The 21064-nt window shown below is 28.2% G+C and overlaps 1 protein-coding gene across 1 annotated transcript in view; it reads left to right on the forward strand.

Annotated features, from left to right (window-relative positions):
- The first annotated feature begins 646 nt into the window (after positions 1-646).
- The window catches only part of LOC122852112 (odorant receptor 10a-like), a 28172-nt gene continuing 7754 nt past the window's right edge, over positions 647-21064 (forward strand). Inside the window, exons 1-2 of the mRNA XM_044151719.1 lie at positions 647-766; positions 861-1575. Of these exons, the coding sequence (XP_044007654.1) occupies positions 1077-1575 (499 nt within the window). The 5' untranslated portion in view covers positions 647-766; positions 861-1076. The remainder of the gene's footprint in view (positions 767-860; positions 1576-21064) is intronic.

Raw genomic sequence — 21064 nt, forward strand, 5'->3', positions numbered from 1 at the left:
ATTCAAGATAATATTATTATAATTCAAGAAGTTTTTTGTTCTCTAATTAAGAAGTTTTTCATTTAATATAAGAAAATTTTTCCATAATCCAAGAACTTTTTTTGCAAGAACATCTCTATTTTAGAAGTTTTTTTTCTCAGTTCACAAAGAAAAAAATATTAAAACATTGTTTAAAACCAATTGCAATCTTTAATTGAGTACCACAATATACGGATATTTCAGTCAACCGTTTTCTATTTTTCATAAGTTTTCAAATATCCTACCAGTGAATCCAAATAAATTGAGAGTAATTCGAAAAATTCGAGTATATTTTCTACTAATATGTTCCCGAGTGGTAACATAGTAACAACCAAACAGTATCTAATTACACTCACTTTAATCTAGAGTACTGACAAATTTTTTCCACTGAAAAAACCTCTGTACATAAATTTACATAATTAATGAAGAAAAATTATACATAAGAACGTATAAGCCGTGTGATGTTTTTCTACGATAGAATCAATACCCATTAGCAATGCACTTTGTTATGAACAAAAGAGAACTCTCTTTGTTTCTTCAAAACAAAACATCTTACACTCTGTATTTCCATCAGCACTTTGTAGGCATGGACTTGCAAAATAAAAACAAAGATACTACAATCAAATGGAACAAAGATGCAATATATGCGCTCGGGCTATACAGGCGGCTAAGCACTATTCTCGGTATCTGGCCATCTGAGAATCGTATTTCTTCAAACATACGAATCGGAACACTTATCATATTACAGGTTCGTTGTTAAAGTCGTTGTACTCTAATTTTATCTGTATATCAAGAAAAGAATTGTATTAATATTTCGGTTGTTTCTTGATTTTTTTGTATAGTTAACTACTGTCAGCATTTTTATTGAACGAATTATAGTATCTGGTAATTGTGGAACTATTCAAGAAATCGTTGACACAATAGTTATCAGCATATCTTCAACACAAATTAGTTTAAAATGTTTACTGATTTGCTGCCAACATCGAAAATTCAAGCGAATCATCAGTTCTGCTCTTGAAGATTGGTCGAGTATTATTGATCAACAGTCTAGAAAAATCATGTTAAAGTTTGGTCATGTCGGACGGGTTTTATTTACTTGTCAAGTCATAACTGGAGTAGCGACGTCAAGTTCTCTAATAATAAATGAACTTCCTAAACTCGTAGAATTACCAGATGAGAATAATAGCAGTATAACATTATTGAGAACTATTCCGTTAGCACCAAGCTGCTGGGTTTCAACAACAATGTCGTCATATCTTTATTACACATATTGGACTTCTGTTGCACTTTATATATTTTACGTAGGTATGGCAACAGTTTCTTGCAATCTGTTTGTTTATGGACTTGGACTTCATGTTTTTGTGCAATTCGAACTATTGTATCTCAGTTTGGACACGGTTTTTGAAAATCACAGCCATTTTCAACAAAAGAAAATCTTCAAGAAATTTGTTCAACGACATGATGAAATCCTTGAAATCGCGAATGATCTGGAAGATGCTTCAACTGGTGTTATTTTATCAGAAGTTGCTGCGATTATTGTAGTTGGTTGTGTCTCCGGTAAAGATGAACTTAATAATCACAAAATTAAAAATAATAAAGACCTTTATATGGCACTACACGGAGAGAAATCCGCACCAAATATTACTGTAGTGGTATCGTAAAAATCATAGCTGACGTCATTAAAGCGACTAATTCCCACTTATTCTAATGATTATTATTATATTTCATCTAAATTTTTTACTGTAGTCTACCGGAATTTTTGGGAGTCTTGAGTTAATGATATAGTTTATGCCAGAAATTACTGTAGTGTACAGCAGGTTTTCCCGCCAGATGACACGAATATTTATTGGAAATCAAGTATGTTAATCAACTCTTCTAAAAAAGTTTATTGTTTTTATTTTATTCATGAATTTAAATAAAAATACGGTGAAACACATGAAAATTATAAAATGGTTTATTTTTTTAAAATTAATAAACACATTACATTTTTATTCTGATGTTTAAATGATAAGGTTTTATTTAATTTTTTGTGACGTTTTTTTGTTTTGTTTTGATTAAAATTACTGTAGTGTAGTAGGAAATTCTAGTCGATCCTGGTGGCCTCCCCACGCAACTTCTCAATTTCCAGTAGACTACAGTAAAATTTGTTTGATACTCTACAGCATTATTTGCTGCGGATTTCTCTCCATGTACGAGAATACAAAAACCAATCTTCTTTCGATAAACTGTGTAAAAGACTCCTACATAACAAGTGTTTGTAGTCAACCCGTTATTGATGAAGTATTCAAAAGATTAAAAATTTCTGATAGAACTTAACAAAAACCTTTTCTTCTGAGAAAAATTATGCTTTTGATATGAATATCTTATAGAAATTTATTGTGTTGAAAAAAAGAACATTGACTTGAAATTCATTGCATGATGTTCACATACTCTGAAAAAAATAATTGCTGTTGTTGAAGAAAATTTTTCTTCAAATTGAGGGTTCGGATGCAATAACACGTCAAGCGCTCGAAGACAAGAAAATGTTATGTTGCTGTGGGCGGAAAATAAGAAAAATTAAAATTGAAAAATAAAAATAAAAAAAAATACAGCTGTCCATAAAATTAAAAAATACATATTTTTCCCCAAATAAATGTTTTTTTTATGATAAATAGTTTACGCGATAAAAAATAATAACGAATTTTTTTTTTGAAAAAAATACTTCTTTTTAATCATATAACTCGAGACAACTTCTTTAAAAATTAATAAATCGACTTGAAATTTTAACTATAGCTTCATTATAAGCTACCGATTGCAACAGGGTGATGAAAAAACTCATATATTTATATTGTTTAATTTTTATTATATGATTGTTTAATGTCGAGGAAAGATTTAATTTGTCTAACTTTAAATGGAAAAAGAGTCGGAGAAATTTAAAAGTTAAGTAACTTGTCAGCAGCAATATTTTTATTAATTATTTACTGAGTTATTAAATTAACAACAAATTGCGCCTATACAGTTCGTATTTATGTGAATATACGAACGTGCAAACATAGGTGTTCGCGAGAGAGGGGGCTGACGATCACGCATATATAGCCCTAATGGCAGCTTGCACTTTGTTGTTAAATTAATAACTCAGTAAATAATTAATAAAAATATCTAAAAATTTGTACAAAACTTCTTGATATACTGCTCAACAATATTGCCACTGACAAGTTACTCAACTTTTAAATTTCTCCGACTCTTTTTTCATTCAAAGTTAGACAAATTAAATTTTTCCTCGACATTAAACAATCATATAATAAAAATTAAACAATATAAATAAATGAGTTTTTTGATTATACTGTTACAATTGGTAGCTTATAATGAAGCTATAGTCAAAATTTCAAGTCGATTTATTAATTTTTAAAGAAGTTGTCTCGAGTTATATGAATAAAACGAAGTATTTTTTTCAAAAAAAAAAAATTCGTTATCATTCCTTATCACGTAAACTAAGTATCATAAAAAAATATTTATTTGAAGAAAAATATGTACTTTTTAATTTTATCGATAACTGCATTTTTTTATTTTTTTATTTTAATTTTTCTTATTTTCCACCCACAGCAACATAGTGTTTTCTTGTCTTCGAGCACTCGATGTGTTATTGCATCCAGACCCTCAATTTATAATAATAATTCAATAACATGCACTTTGATTATATATATAAGTATATATATTAAATCATATATCAATTATAAAATAACTAGTCACCAGAGTTCTACATTATTTATAATCTTTCCTTCAAGATTTGACGTTCATGCTAAATATAAAAAACCATGCAAAATTCATAATTGATAATACATAATACATAATACATTTTTGATAATATGATTCTGGCACTGCTGGTATTATTATAATTTCGTCATTATTGAGAATACAGCAATGTTTAAGAATACTTCCAAGCAAATCTATTAAGAACTACTAGAATATAAAAAACCATGCTGAATATAAACCATGCAAAAATTAAAATTCATAACATCTGTTTTTGATGATAAGATTTTGGCACGGCTGGTTGAGATTTTGCCGGTAAAGAATTTTCTTGGATTAAGAAATTTTCTTCGTTTAAGAAAATTATTTAAAATTAAGAAAAAAAATGTTTCAACAAAACAAAACGAAATGAATATCATCGGAACTCAAATCAAGAATCACGGATATTACTCTGATAACAAAATACATTGGTTGAAATCAAATTGTGATGCCTTTCATTGAAAATTCCATTACTTTAAAAAAAAATTTATTTAAAACGTTTCAATGAAATTGATATATAATGAAAAACCATTTAGTTTATACTGAATGTGTCCAAAAAATTAAACATAATTCATCAAACTTTCGATAAGGAAAAAAAGGTTTGAAATAGCTACACATATTCTTGAATGGAGATAATTTCTTAAACGGAACAAAATAATCTTACAAAAACAGAATTTTTTCAATTCTGTTTCATGCGTAAAAATCTAGAAGAGGTAACTTGCTTCGAATGCCAAAATATTAATTGAACACAATATATCTTGGATTGAATTAAACATGATTATATTCATATTTGATAATAAGAATTTTAAAATGGAAAAAGTAGAGTTTTAAGTTTCAGAAAAAAACAAATTAAATAAAATTTTCAAACGACTGTTGAATATCAACATGTTTTAATAATGAACAGTCACATCTTAAATCGAGAAATTATTCGTTCCGAAACTTCTTATTATTATTATTTATTTCACCGATCGATAAGGAACGAATCCTTTACGGGAACAAAACAAAGTCTCTGCGAATAAAATTAACTCTTTAATCGAGTCAAGCCTGTAAATATTCAAACTTTTATGTTTTCAAATTAAAGGTCAACTATTCTATTTTCAAAATGGCAGTAATACTGTTGTGAAAAAATAAATTTTTCCTTCAACTCATAATTTTGTTCAGACAGAGAAATTTAATGTTGTTTTGGTCACAAAATTTCTTCATTTGAGATTTTTTTCTTAAATTAAACGTTTCAAAAAATGCTTGTTGAAAGTAAATCGTCGTAATTTAAAGAACTTTTGTTATAACAAATAAAAATTTCTTAAATTGAGAAAAAAATGGATACAATTGAAACAAACCTCTATCTTGGTAATCTATTATAGTTTCCTTTTGATATAAAGATGTTATTTTTCAAGAATAAAATCAAAATGTCAAGGAACCGAAGATATTTTTATTCAACTGATTTATTTGTAAGGGATAGCTAATTACATCCAAAGCCAAGAACAAAATTTCTCGATAGTACAAGCTTTTTGGTACATGTTTTTGTATTGCATTTTGGAATACACACTCAACCTTTTTATCAAAAAACTTTTGTTGAAATTCAGTAAGTTTTCTCCAATCAAGAAAACACAGTCTCAACATAAAGTGGATATGTAAATTTCGGACTGTCATATTTTTTTAATGAATTCAAACTATTCATGTTTTTCAAAAAAATTCAAAAAAATTCAGTTTCCACATGAAACATATAAGTAAATTTTAGACTGTCATATTTTTTAGTTGCAATTACGATATTCTAGTTTTGATCGCATAAATCTCGCTGAAAAATAATAGAGTAATCTTATACGCGACTTCATCTTACGATTAAAAAAAAAATGTTGTAAAGGAAAAGATTTAGCTGAGGAAAAGATAGAGTTGAGGAATTACGGTTGCTTAAAAAATATGTTTTCAGTAATATTATTTCCTTGAAACATAATTCTTTGGCAACCTTAATTCCTTAGCTACATTCTTTCCTTATCTACTGCTTTTCCTTGGACATTTTTATTATTTAAAAATAAAATTACATGAATATTATTCATTTAATAAATAAAAATGTCCAAGGAAAAGCATTAGCTAAAGAAAGAATGTAGGTAAGGAATTAAGGTTGCCATAAAATTATATTTTAAGCAACAACATTTCCTTAGAACATAATTTTTTGGCAACCTTAATTACTTAGCTACTGCGTTTCCTTGGACATTTTTATTTTTTAAAAATAAAATTACATGAATATTCTATATTGAAGAAATAAAAATGTCCAAAGAAAAGCAGTAGCTAAGGAATTGAGGTTGCCAAACAATCATATTTTCAGCAACATTATTTCCTTAAAACATAGTTTTTTAACAACCTCAATTCCTGAGCTACATTTTTTCTTTAGCTACTGCTGTTCCTTTGACATTTATATTATTTATTTATTAAATGAAAATGTGTAAGGAAAAGCAGTAGCTAAGAAAAGAATGTAGCTAAGGAATTAAGGTTGCCAAAAAATTATATTTTCAGCAACATTATTTCCTTAAAACATAATTTGTTGGCATTATTAATTTTTTAGCTACATCTTTTCCTTAGCTACTGCTTTTCCTTGGAAATTTTTTTTTTTTTTTAAATAAAAATTACATGTATATTATTTATCGATATAATAATTTTTTCTCCATTTGAGATTTTAATTTCTTACACAAAATTTTATTGCTATCGTCAAAATATTTTTCATTTATCAGTAAATATTTAAGTCAGACAACATAATATTTTTAATTAATTATTTATTAGGTTCGAATAAAATATATTTTTTCTCAAATTGAAAAAATTTCAATCTCAATCAATTGACATGAATTACAAATAAATTAAATTTTATATCACCTACACACAGCATTCTTCTCTTTGATTATACCGACATTTTCTTGAAACAAGTAGTTCTATGGTTTACTTTAATTTTCTTGAATGAAGATTTTTTTTTTGGTACAATCTTGGAAAATATTCTATCAAATTCTTGCTTCAGAAGAGAACTCATTTTTTCAATTGCGATAAAGACGACTTTCCTCAAGTTATCTTTCAATTTTGTGAAATTATTAAGGGGTATTATTATTAATATTATTTCTCGCTTAAAGCGACATGAAACCCAATTCTGCCTAATCTCGGGGCACTGCGCGCTCCATCTATAGGTCCCCAGTGGCATCACTAGAGCCCTATACTTCGATCGGGAAGACGATTACTACCGATCAGTTAAGAGACAACTTAAGATCTAATGAAGAGCGATTTCTCTTTATTTTCATTGTAAATAAACATTACTGTTTACAATGAATTATCATAATTATTATTTGTTATTAATAACAACAATATAATAATAAAGCATATAAATTTTGTTTATATGCGACAAGTGTCTAATAATTAATTGTTATTAATTAATTCAAATAATTATTAATATTATTATATTAATATATTGAATCATTGATTCTTTTTCGAATCTAAAATTTGCAAGACACTAAATTCTGTGTTTTCCACAGTTATTATTGATTACCAATAATTATATTGAGCCATTGATTCTTCTTCGAATCTTAAAGTTACAAGATACTAAATTCTGTGTTTTCCACAGTTATTATTTATTAATAATAATTATATCGAGTCATTGATTCATTGATTCTTTACCGAATCTCAAATATAACGACATGCCTAATTCTGTGTTTACCACAGTTATTATCTATTAATAATAGTTATATTAATAATTTAATTGAATGATTCTTTTTTTGAATATCAATTATTACGACATGCCTAATTCTGTGTTTACCACAGTTTTTATTTATCAATAATAATTATGAAAATAATGATGTCAATCTATCAACTCATAGACTGACGTTATTTTGAATTATTTTTTTTTACAAACTCATTATGAATAAATTGATGTTTTTTTATGTAACTTACTTTTTAATCCTTTGATATGATGTATACATGAATTTTTAGTTATATTTTCAATATTATCAGTACAATTATTATAACTAAAATCACCAGTAGCTTTTAATATTAATAATTCATCATCAACAACTGTTGATTGAACAAAAACAACCATGATATATTTGAAATAATGATCTTAACACTCAATATATATGTCCAACTGAACCAATTATTGACTATGGATTTTTCAACCTCTTACCTCTTACAATTTATTGTAAGTTCAACTAATCCATCTAATACCTTGTGTTTAATTGGATGAATTTTTTATTATCAATTGTTATAATAAATATATTTATCAAATAGATCAATACAATTTGACAATTCATATTTTTCCACTACATAACCTATAACATATCAAGTATCTTTTGTTAATTTTTTGCTAACTGATGACATAACTTATCTATTTATAGTATTATTTAACGTATCTATTTATGTAATTCATTTAATTTATTAATATTTTTAATGATAAGTTTTGATCCTTTCAATGTTGTATATGTTGTTGTTGATGAATAACAACATGTTGACACCAAATATAATGACACAATAATAATGACACTTCAGGTTGATTTAATTGTTGCATCAGGTTGATGTTTTAAATATATACTCCAATGACGCTTTTATTATTAATAAATTTTTATTTTATATCAAGAAATTATTGCTTTTGATTGTTTTATTAAATTGGAGAAGTATAAGCATGTATCTTTGGTTGGTGCAGCGTTCTGTCAGTTACACGGCCAATTTTGACAGGTTAAAAAGAGACAGAAAGAACAATTACCCAGTCACGCATGCGCGAAAAAATAAAACTCATTCTGGTTGATTGTGGTAATTTCTTATTTTTTTTTAACTCTTTTTTTTTTATAATTCGAAAATTTTTTTAAACATCAATTAAAAAAAAAACTGAACAATTGACACAAGTTGTCCTGTAAAGTCTGTATACTTTTCTATACAAAAAGATACTATATTTATTTTTTCCATATAAAACAAATGGGCTCTGCCGGTAAATTGTTAAGTTATTTTTCTAAATAATGTTTAAAAAAATTTCCGAATTATTAAAAAAAAAGAGCTGAGTGCATTTGAGGACAAGTAAAGCAGTAAACCAGTAATTTTTTAGAATTTTTGGACAAATAGATTTTGCAAAAAGTTGTTCCGAAAATTTTTCCCAGATGATAATTTTGAAAAAAATTTTCGAATGTAAAAAAAAAAAGAGTTGAGTGCATTAGATAATATTAAAATACACTTACAGATAAATTTCTGGAGTTTTTGGACAAGTAGTTTTTGCAAAAATTTGTTTCAAAAATTTTTTCAAAATTATAATTTAAAAAAAAAATTTCGAATTTTGAAAAAAAAAGAGTTGAGTGCACTTGAGGACGATCAACGCAGTATACCAGTAAATTTTTAGAATTTTTGAACACGTAGTTTTTAGAAAAAGTTGTTTCGAAATTTTTTCAAAATTATCGATTTAAAAAGAAATTTTTTGAATTTTGAAAAAAAAAGAGTTGAATGCACTAGATAATACCGAAAAACACACTTACAGCTAAATTTTTGTAATTATCTGACACGTGGTTTTTGAAAAAAATTGTCAAATAATTCTGAAAATTTAACTGTAAGTGTATTTTAATATTATCTACTGCACCTAACTCTTTTTTTTTCAAAATTCGAAATTTTTTTTTCAAGTTGGTAATTTTTTGAAATTTTCGAAACAACTTTTTTCAAAAACCACGTGTCAAATAATTTTGAAAATTTAACTGTAAGTGTATTTTAATATTATCTACTGCACCCAACTCTTTTTTTTTCAAAATTCAAAAATTTTTTTTCAAGTCGGTAATTTTTTGAAATTTTTGAAACAACTTTTTTAAAAACCACGTGTCGAATAATTCTGTAAGCGTATTTCAATATTATCTACTGCATCCAACTCTTTCTTTTGAAATTCAAAAACTTTTTAATAATTATAATTATAAGATTGTCAACACAAGTTACCCTTTTTTACCGGCAAAGCCCATTTATTTTATATAAAAAAAATTAATATAGTATTTTTTTGTATAGGAAAGTATACAGGACAGACAAACTTTACAGGAAAACTTGTGTCAATTGTTGAGTTTTTTTTTTAATTGACGTTTAAAAAAATTTTCGAATTATAAAAAAAAAGAGTTGAATAAAAATAAGAAATTACCACAATGAGTTTTATTTTTTTGCGCATGCGTGATTGGGTAATTGTGCTTTCTGTCTTTTTTTAACCTGTCAAGATGGCCGTCCAACTGACACAACCGACACAACGCTGCACCAAGCAGAGATACATGTTCATACTTCTCCGATATAATAAAACAATTAAAAGCAATATATATTTGATATAAATTAAAAACTAATGAATAATAAAAGCGTCATTGGAGTATATATTTAAAACATCAACCTGATGGAACAATCAAATCACTCTGAAGTGTCATTATTATTGTGTCATTGTATTTGGTGTCAAGATGTTATTCAATTATCAGTACATCAACAACAGCATATATACAACATTAAAATATTAATAAATCAAATGAATTACATAAATAGATAAGTTAAATAATATTATAAATGGATCAGTAATGTCATCAATTAATACAAAAAATTAACAAAAAAAACTTGATATGTTATAGGTTATGTTGTGGAAAAATATAAGTTGTCAGATTGTATTGGTCAATTTGGAAAATATATTTATTATAACAATTTATAAGAAAAATTTCATTTATCCATTTGAAGAAAAGGTATGGAATGGATTAGTTGGTGATTGGTTCAGTTGGACATAAATATTGAGTGTTAACATCATTATTTTAAATATATCATAGTTGTTTTGGTTCAATCAACAGTTGATAATGAATTGTCAATATTAAAAGCTAATGGTAATTTTAGTTATAATAATTGTACTTATAATATTGAGAATATAACTGAAAACTCATGTATACGTCATATCAAACGATTAGAAACTAAGTTACATAAAAAAACATCAAATCATTCATTAGAAGTATAATGAGTTTGTAAAAAATGATAATTTAAATAAAAAAATTATTTTTTCAATAAGTTGATAGATGGACATTATTATTTTTATAATTATATTATTGATAAATAATAACTGTGGTAAACACAGAATCAGGCATGTTGTAGTATTTGAGATTTGAAAAAGAATCATTCAATTAACATATTGATGTAATTATTATTGATAAATAATAACTGTGGTAAACACAGAATAATGCATGTCGTAGTATTTGAGATTCGAAAAAGAATCATTCAATTAAATTATTAATATAATTATTATTGATAAAAAACAACTGTGGTAAACACAGAATTAGACATGTCGTTATATTTGAGATTCGGAAAAGAATCAATGAATCAATGACTCAATATAATTATTACTGAGAAAAAATTACTGTGGAAAACAGAGAATTTGGTATCTTGTAAATTTAAGATTCGAACAAGAATCAATAACTCAATGTACTTATTATCAAGAAAAAATTACTGTGGAAAACACAGAATTTAGTATCTTGTAAAATTAAGATTCGAACAGGAATCAATGGCTCAATATGATTATAACACAAGGTATTGGATGGATTAGTTGAACTTACAATAAATTGTAAGAGGTAAGAGGTTGAAAAATCCATAGTTAATAATTGGTTTAGTTGGACATATATATTGAGTGTTAAGATCATTATTTCAAATATATCATGGTTGTTTTTGTTCAATCAACAGTTGTTGATGATGAATTATCAATATTAAAAGCTACTGGTGATTTTAGTTATAATATATGTACTGATAATATTGAAAATATAAATAAAAATTCATGTATACATCATATCAAAGGATTAAAAAGTAAGTTACATGAAAAAACATCAATTCATTCATAATGAGTTTGGAAAAAAAAATAATTCAAAATAACGTCAGTCTATGAGTTGATAGATTGACATCATTATTTTCATAATTATTATTGATAAATAAAAACTGTGGTAAACACAGAATTAGGCATGTCGTAGTATTTGAGATTCAAAGAAGGATCGTTTAAATTAAATTATTAATATAATTATTATTGATAAATAATAGCTGTGGTAAACACAGAATTAGGCATGTCGTAATAATTGATATTCGAAAAAGAATCATTCAATTAAATTATTAATATAACTATTATTAATAAATAATAACTGTGGTAAACACAGAATTAGGCATGTCGTTATATTTGAGATTCGGAAAAGAATCAATGAATCAATGACTCAATATAATTATTATTAATAAATAATAACTGTGGAAAACACAGAATTTAGTATCTTGTAACTTTAAGATTCGAAGAAGAATCAATGGCTCAATATAATTATTGGTAATCAATAATAACTGTGGAAAACACAGAATTTAGTGTCTTGCAAATTTTAGATTCGAAAAAGAATCAATGATTCAATATATTAATATAATAATATTAATAATTATTTGAATTAATTAATAACAATTAATTATTAGACACTTGTCGCATATAAACAAAATTCATATGCTTTATTATTATATTGTTGTTATTAATAACAGATAATAATTATGATAGTTCATTGTATACAGTAATGTTTATTTACAATAAAAATAAAGAGAGAGAGAGAGAGAGAAATCGCTCTTTCATTAGATCTTAAGTTGTCTTTTAACCGATCGGTAATACTCGTCTTTCCGATCGAAGTATAGCGCGCGGCACCCCAAGATAAGGCAGAATCGGGTTTCATGTCGCCTTAAAACGATTCCTTTTTCACCTCTATCGTTTTACGATAACGAAACTCCATTTAATTTGTTTTTTTTGTCAACATACAACGACATTAAATTTTTAACTTGTATTTTAATCTTATAGATGGCACTTTTGCAATTTTTTTTTTCATGTTTCTAGAGTCAGCTGATTTGGACTACTTTTTCCCTTATTTTTATTTGTTTTATAGCACACGAACACATTTGTTTTCTGTCTATTTTTTTCTTGGATTGAAATAAAAATTATATTATTCAACTTGTATTTCTGTCTTACAGACGGCGTTTCGACACTTTTTTTTTTCAATGTAGCTACTGCTAGCTTGGAAGATTAAAGTATATACTATTTTTACAAGTTATTAGGTATACTTTGGGTTTTGTGGTCACCACCATCATGTACAATTCATGCTATGAGAAACGTACTTCCACATACTATTTATCTACTTTTTGATTTATTATCAATCAAAAAGATTTCATTTCCGTTTTTTTGGATTTATTCATCCAAATTAAAAAATACATAATCATCATGAATGATAATAATAATCTTAATTTAAAAAAATTGATTCGAATTCAATTAAAATGCTAATTTTTTGAATAAATATTTTTCTCCATTTGAGAAAGCAATCTTTTCTACGGTCTTTTTATGGAAATTAAACTTATTCTGATCGACCAATTTTTTCTTCATTTGAGATTATAAGTCTTCTTGTGGACCTTTTATAGGTATTTTTAAGAAAATTTTTTTTTCCATGTGTTTTCAAAATATTTCGGTTCAACGCCAAACTTTTTCAAGTAATTCGTTACTTGATTTTTTTGACTTTTTTTCCTTTAATTTCCAAATTCAGTTTATTTTAATCAAGTGATTTTGTTATTCTTAAAAAAAAAAATTAAATACTATTTACACAATGTTTTTTCGTTCCGATTTTAAATCGTTTAATTGTGGCTTCTTCGCAATTTATTCGAAGTAAATTGATCTGTTTTAACGATTGAGAATTTCTTCATAAAATTTACTGTATCAAGTATTGCATGGAATATACATATTGAAATCTCAATTGAAGAAAATTTTTTTTCTACTTGAGGATTTCCAAGTGAATGGATAGTTTATTATTGAAAAATATGAAATATAAAAGTTTCAAATCTAATGCATTTATTTACAAATGATGTAGAAATGAGATAGCGATATATTCATTTTGTTAAAAACTCTCTACATTCCAATAATTGATTGGAACTATTTACGTCAGGATGGAATTTTTTTTTTCCGTAATTTGAGAAAATCATGATTTCATTCATACTTATATTCACATCTCTGAATTTTCCAATAAATAATTACAAAGATTATTTTCTTAGAATAAGATTCTCTCTTTTCTTAATATACGAATTTTTTCTTCATTAGAGATTATAATTATTTCTGCAGAACTTTCATAAGTTGTTTTGGAAGCTGTATTTTTGCTATTGAGCATTTAATTGTTCTGATTACACGACATAATTTTTCAAAGTTATTTATCCCTGGCTCCATTGAATTTAGTTATTTATCCTTTCGATCAATGTTTGATATGATTGAGAGATTAATTCTTTATTTAAAAACAAATTAATACGTATGTCAACAGCAATTTTTGTGACTAAAATGAATTTTTATGATTTGAGCTTTTTAGCAGTCTTTACGAAACAAACTAATCTGTTTTAACCGATAATAATTTCCGGACGAAAAAGACAAAATTGCTTCTATAAGAAAATGTTTTTTCGTTAATCGACATTTTGGCAGCACTAGTAAAGCTATTTACGGAACTGAAATTTTGTAGAATGGTTCAATACATATTTTTCTCAAATTGAGAAAAACTGATGCGAATTGAAGAACAATAAGATTCTTTTGTTTATTTCTTTTTTCTATTCCACAAAAATATTTTTATCACAAATAAAAAATTCTTCATACTAAATAATTTTAGTTTGTCGAAATTGGAAATATTGTTGATATATTAAAAAATATAATTTAATGAATTTTTTTTTTTTTCAATTAACTAAAGCTTTTTATGACTTACACACGGCATTCTTTTTGATCGAATCGACATTTTCTTGAATGAAGTGGTTCACAGTGAATTTCATATTTCTTCATCCAAATAATGATGGCTGACAATTATCTGGTCATATGTCCAAAAAAATAAAATAATTGAATTTCCCAGCACTTTTCCGGGCAGCAATTGGACATCCCGTGTAGGAATCGCCAAGCATGGAAACACGGCCATACACTGGCCGATAAACGGCAGCCCATGATTGGTAGCCAAGCAAGGGCCATTAATGGGATATACTTGGCAAACGATCGCTCCATTATTGTGTTGCCAAGATTGGCAGTCTCGTTTTGGCCAAGGTCTGGCCATTAATTGGCTGGCTATTCAATGGCTGCCATTCATGGTAAATGCATTGCTGGCCATTTAATGGCTGCCGTTCATTGACCGATCCTTGACGAATTCATGACTGGCCATTTAATGGGTACCATTCATCGGCCAATTCATGGCAAATTCATGGCTGGCCATTAATGGCTACCAACCATCAGCTAATTTTTATTGACAAGAAAAAAAACAAGACAGAAGAAAAAAAAATCAAGAATGGAGCATTAAAATTAAATGAATAAATAAATATATTTGTATTTGAATAATCATCTTAAAAAAAGTCTACCAAGTCTACGAGTGAACTCAATTACTACAAGAGAACAAAAAACTTCCAAAATATATATATCGCGCTCGTTGCTCAGTTAGTTAAAGCAGAGGTTTAGTGTAGGTTTAGGCTTTCGGTCGAGAGTTCGCAGCCGGCGAGAGGCAGGAAAAAAAAAACATTTATTATAAAAAAAACAGAGTTGGACTCGATAATCTATATATGCAATTGAAAAAAAAAATATTTTTTTTATTTTTATTTATAAAAATAATTGATTTCGCAAGTAATGGGCCAATCTTGGCAAATTTTAATGGGCCAATCTTGGCAAATGTTAATGGGCCAATAATGGCAGCCAATATTAGAATGGTGTAACACGCCAGGCCCGGCGTATGAGTGGCCCATTAATGGCAGAATTTTGCCATGCATCGGCCGTTGCATGGCCGTGTTGTAGTCTCCTACGCGGGATATATGACCAGATAACTGTCGCCATCATCATTTTCATATATTACACATGATTTCTTACTAATTATACACTGAAAAAAAAAACTTCTGTAAAATAGAAGTTTTCTTCTTGCAAATAATTTTCTTGAATCATGAACAATCTGTTCTTGATTTGTGAAGAATATTTCTTATTTTGAGAAAAAAGAATTTCTTGAATTAAGACGTCTATGTCATAATCCATGACATGTACGTCTTGGTCCATGAAACATTTTAGAAGTATCCTTCTTGGATTATGACAAAAAGTTTCTTGGTTCAAGGCAATATTGTCATAATCCAAGACTATTTTGTTATAATTTTAGAAGTATGCTTCTTGGATTGTGACAAAAAATTTCTTGATTCAAGGCAATATTGTCCAATCCAAGAATATGTATGTTATGATTGTAGAAGTATTCTTCTTGGATTATGACAAAAAGTTTCTTGCTGCAAGGCAATATTGTCATAATCCAAGAACATTTATGTTATAATTTTAGAAGTATCCTTCTTGGATTATGACAAAAAGCTTCTTGCTGCAAGGCAATATTGTCATAATCCAAGAAAATCTATGTTATGATTTTAGAAGTATCCTTCTTGGATTATGACAAAAAGTTTCTTGCTTCAAGACACTATTGTTTTTGAACAAGAAAAAAATGGATTGAATAATTAAATAAATAAAAAAAAATTTAATTATTGTAATTTATTCCTATTTGGTTTTTTTGATGTTGCTCTGATATACATTTTTTTTTTTTTTTTTTTTTTCTACAACTGCTCGGACTTGAACCCCATTTCATTTATTTATTGCTGTAACGAGTTTTTTTATTCATTGCGTACAATAATATTTATTTTTTAAACAAAGATATAAACCAAGCCAATGAAACATGATGACACTCAATCCATTCGAATTGAACTTCGGCCAATAATCGGCAAACATTAACGGGCCTTCAATGCGCCAAGCCTGGAGCGTTACGGTAATTTAATATCAGCTGCCATTGATGGCCCAATAATGTTCGCCAAGATTGGCCCGATAAATGGCCCATTAATGGCCCGTTAATGGCCCATTGATATACCAAGGGTAAGCCAAGAGTAGACCAACCATCAGCCATTATTGGCTTGCCATTAAAGAGCCATTAATGCGCCAAGCCTGGAGCGTTACGGTAATTTAAAATCGGCTGCCATGAACGGCCCAATGATGTTCCCCAAGAGTAAACCAAGTATGGCCCATTTATTAATTCCATTGAAAAAAAAAATATATATTTGTTTATATATTTTTTTTTTTTTTTATTATTTATTATTTAACAATCGGGCTTTTATTATACAAGCTATTAATAATCAATTGAAGAAATTATCATTAAACACTATTGAGATTTGATTCTACCTGGACTTGAACTCGGGTCTTCCTGTGCGATATCCTGAAGCATTACCACTCGGCCACGGCGGCTATAACGAAACTTATAAATAATCTTTTGATTTGAATCAAATCAACAAAAGACCAACTCTTGGCCGCCTAAGAGTCAGCCGAAGCTTGGCCAGTGATGGCAACCATGCGTTGGCCATTTAAGGATTCAAAAGATTGGCCGATGATTGGCAAACAAGCGACGGCCATTAAAAGTCTACCAAAACTTGGCCAATGAATGGCAACCAAGCAATGGCCATTAAAAGTCTACCAAGACTTAGCCGATGATCGGCTACCAAGCAATGGCCATTGATGTATCAGCCAGAGATCGGCCAATGATTGGCAACCAAGCAACGGCCATTGAACGTCCATCAAGGCTTGGCCGATGATTGGCAACCAACGAATGGCCGTTAATGTATCAGCCAGGCTTGGCCCATGTATTGTCGCCAATTATCGGCCATTTAAGAATCAGCCAAGGCTCGGCCGATGCATGGTTGGCAATCATTAGCCATCTAAGAGTCAACCAAGGCTCGGCCATGAATCAGAACCATGAATTGGCAGTACAAGAATGGGCCAGTTGTTTGTCAATGATGAACCATGAATGGCCGATGCCTGGCTACCAATCATTGGGTGCCATTGATGGGCCAATGCATGGCCGTGTTGTGAGACTTGGCGATTCCTACACGGGAGTTACAGTCACTTCTGAATCATCAGGGTCTATCTCATTATTAAACTCGACTAAAACACTTATTTTTTTAGGGAATTTTATTAGGGAATTTTAATTTCCTATTGTTTTCGCTTTTCTTCTGGACCCCCCCCAACCATGGTAGGCACCCCCCCAAAAAATTTTCTAAGTCCCTTAATCTTAACCAATACAATATATATGGAAAATATAAAGAAAAATATAGAAAAGTCACTGAATATAAAGAAAAAGAAGCTAAATATGGGAAAATATCAGTAAATATAAAGAAAAATATAGAAAAGTGACTGAATATAAAGAAAAAAACGATAAATATGGGAAAATATCAGTGAATATAAAGGAGAATATAGGAAAATATCAAAGAAAAATCGGTAAATATAAAGGAAAATATAGAAAAGTGACTGAATATAAAGAAAAAAACGATAAATAAGGGAACATATCAATTATGCCCCCCCCCCCCCCAAAAAAAATTTCTAAGTCCTTTAATTAATCTAAACAAGATGAATATGGAAAATAAAGAAAAATAAAGAATATATAAACGAATAAACGAAAATATAGAAAAATCACTGAATATAAAGAAAAATACGATAATTATAGGAAAATATTAGAAAAATATGAGTAAACAAAAAAGAAAAGTATAGCAAAATATCATGGAAAAATCATATTTAACAACAAGATTTTTCAACAAAAAGATTTTAAAAAAATTATTAACATGATAAATTATTAAATATTCAAGTTAAACAAAATATATACGATCACTGGAGGATTAGTGAGAAAAATTGATGAACAATACCCATCAATAAATAATAAAGAAATAATCATACCAGTAGAAGCTAATATAAAATTCGATGACGATAAGGAAAATGAAAATTACCAAAAATTAATTTCGAGATTAAAAAAATACAAGAAATTGTACATCTACCAATTAATTCATTTGCAGGCAAAATAATTTTAGCGAAAAACTATTCAATAATAATAATGACATTATTTAGATATCATCGCAATCATAATAGCAATAAATAAAGTGGAATTTATATATGCAATGTAAGGACGGTTATTAAAATAAAGAACAATAACATGAGCAGACGACAGTGATTATGAAGTAAAATAAAATTTAAATGAAAAAAAGTTTGATTAAACTAAACAAAGATAATAAATTTACCAAAGGAAATATATTTTAGATTGAACTAACTTTATGGAATGAAGAGGCAGAAAATTTCTAGGGAAAAAAGGGTGATGTGATAGCATTAAAGGAATTGAAAATAAATGAATATAAAAAAATTAAAAATATAACGACGACTTCAGCAACAACTAAAACGTTAAATCCTGATTCAACCGAGAGAAAAAAGTAAATAAAATAAATACAATTGAACTCGACAATTTTGTAATAAATATTTAACATTGACAGGCTAAAATCATAGTACAACAAAATGAATAAAAACGGAGAGTTTATAAGGTTAGAAGAAAGCGTTTCTGGACATGGAGATGACCCATTAGAAGGAACAAGCAAAATGAATGAAAATTAAATAAATTTTAGTTGTAACAATAATCATTGTAACGATAGAGAATGAAATAAATTTGTAGTCACGAATTTCGATATATATTAAAGAAGAAATTAAAATTCCCCCCGCAGGGAAGGCACAGTTGCTTCAGCAACTGTATGATCATTTTTTTTATTAACAATAAATATATATAATAACAATAAATCAAACTATCTTCATAATATGGAAAATTTTATATAATCGAGCATCAACGACCGTCGACCACGCCATTTATGAACGACTATACGCATCACCTTCTGGCAGTTGACTGAGCCGACTGAGTTTCCGTTGGCTTGCCACACCCGTATTCACGGGACTATATGGTCTACCGAAAACCAGAGTTGCCAGGCCTGGTGCTTTTGCGCCAAATTGGCGCTTTGTCAGCTATTTTGGAGCATAACATTTTGGGTTTGGCGCTTATGCGCCACCTTGGCGCTTTGCGACCTGAGGTCAAAAAATTTTTTTTTGGGTGGTCATATTGTACTAAATTATCAAAGTTGCACTAAATTATCCTAAAGCATGGTACAAAAACTACAGGTATGGCAGTAGTCCATCAATTTTTCGTCACAGTTTGCGCAGCCTTTTGAGCCAATAAAAAAGATGCCTTTTCTCAATCGAACCAATCAAAGGCTTGCCTTTCACAGTAGCCTTCACACTAGCCAAGCCAGGCTGCGCACTGCTATACCTGTAGTTCTTGTATCATGAATCATGATCCTAAATAGCTTTGGAAAATGTATCTAAGGAAAAGATGTGACTAGATACATAGGATTAATCTAGATTAAGAAATAATTTATTTGACAACATCCTTTTCTCAGAAGCATTTGCCAATAGCTTTTTCATTAATTAATTATGGCAAAAATAGCTAAGGAAAGGAGTGGCCAAATAAATTAATTCTTAGTGTACATTAATTAATTACTCAGCCATTTCGCACAAATTTTGATTGAATATAGAAAATATTATTGAGGGATTAATCTAGACTAAAAATTCATTTATTTATTGCAAAATTTGAATGATTTAAAGTTTGGCGCTTTTATTGGCTCTTCGTATTTTAAAAAATGGCGCTTTACCCTTCCAGTACCGGGCAACTCTGCCGAAAACTCAGTCGACTGCCAAAAAGCAATGCGCATAGTCGTTCATAAATGGCGTGATCGTTGATGCTTGACTATATAAAGTTTTACATATTATGAAGATAGTTTGATTTATTGTTATTGCGTATGATTGAAAATATTTATTGAAATAGATAATATATAATTAAAAAAAAAAAAGTGTTCTAGTCAAGTTTAATAATGAGATAGACCCTGATGATTCAGAAGTGACTGTAACTGTTTGTCAATGGATTGAGTGTCATCATGTTCCATTGGCTTGGTTTATATCTTTGTTTAAAAAATGAATATTATTGTACAATAAATAAAAAGACTCGTCACAGGAATAAATAGATGAAATAAATCAATTATATACAATGTTATACATATATAATAAAATCTATACAGGACTATTCTATAGAGTTTTTATAATATTTCGATAAAAACTATTCTATTAGACGGTAAGCTGATGGCAAAAAAACTAGACTCAACCGTATACGAAAGGACTTGTCAAAAGGTAGTCCTTGGGACCTAGAACACGTTGCACATACCCTCAAGCAGTTTTTTGGTCGCCCGTCCACAGGTAAGCCAGGTAAAAAATCGATTATTCAGACTTCTCATAATTACATAATTTTTTGTTTATATACTTTTAATTTTATTATATTATTTAATTTTAAACTCTCAAGCAAATTAATTGTAGCCCCGCCGAGATATCAATTTTTGAAAATTGCAAAAAACACGATATATAAGA

Source organism: Aphidius gifuensis, linkage group LG3, assembly GCF_014905175.1.
Source record: "Aphidius gifuensis isolate YNYX2018 linkage group LG3, ASM1490517v1, whole genome shotgun sequence".
NCBI lineage: Eukaryota > Metazoa > Arthropoda > Insecta > Hymenoptera > Braconidae > Aphidius > Aphidius gifuensis.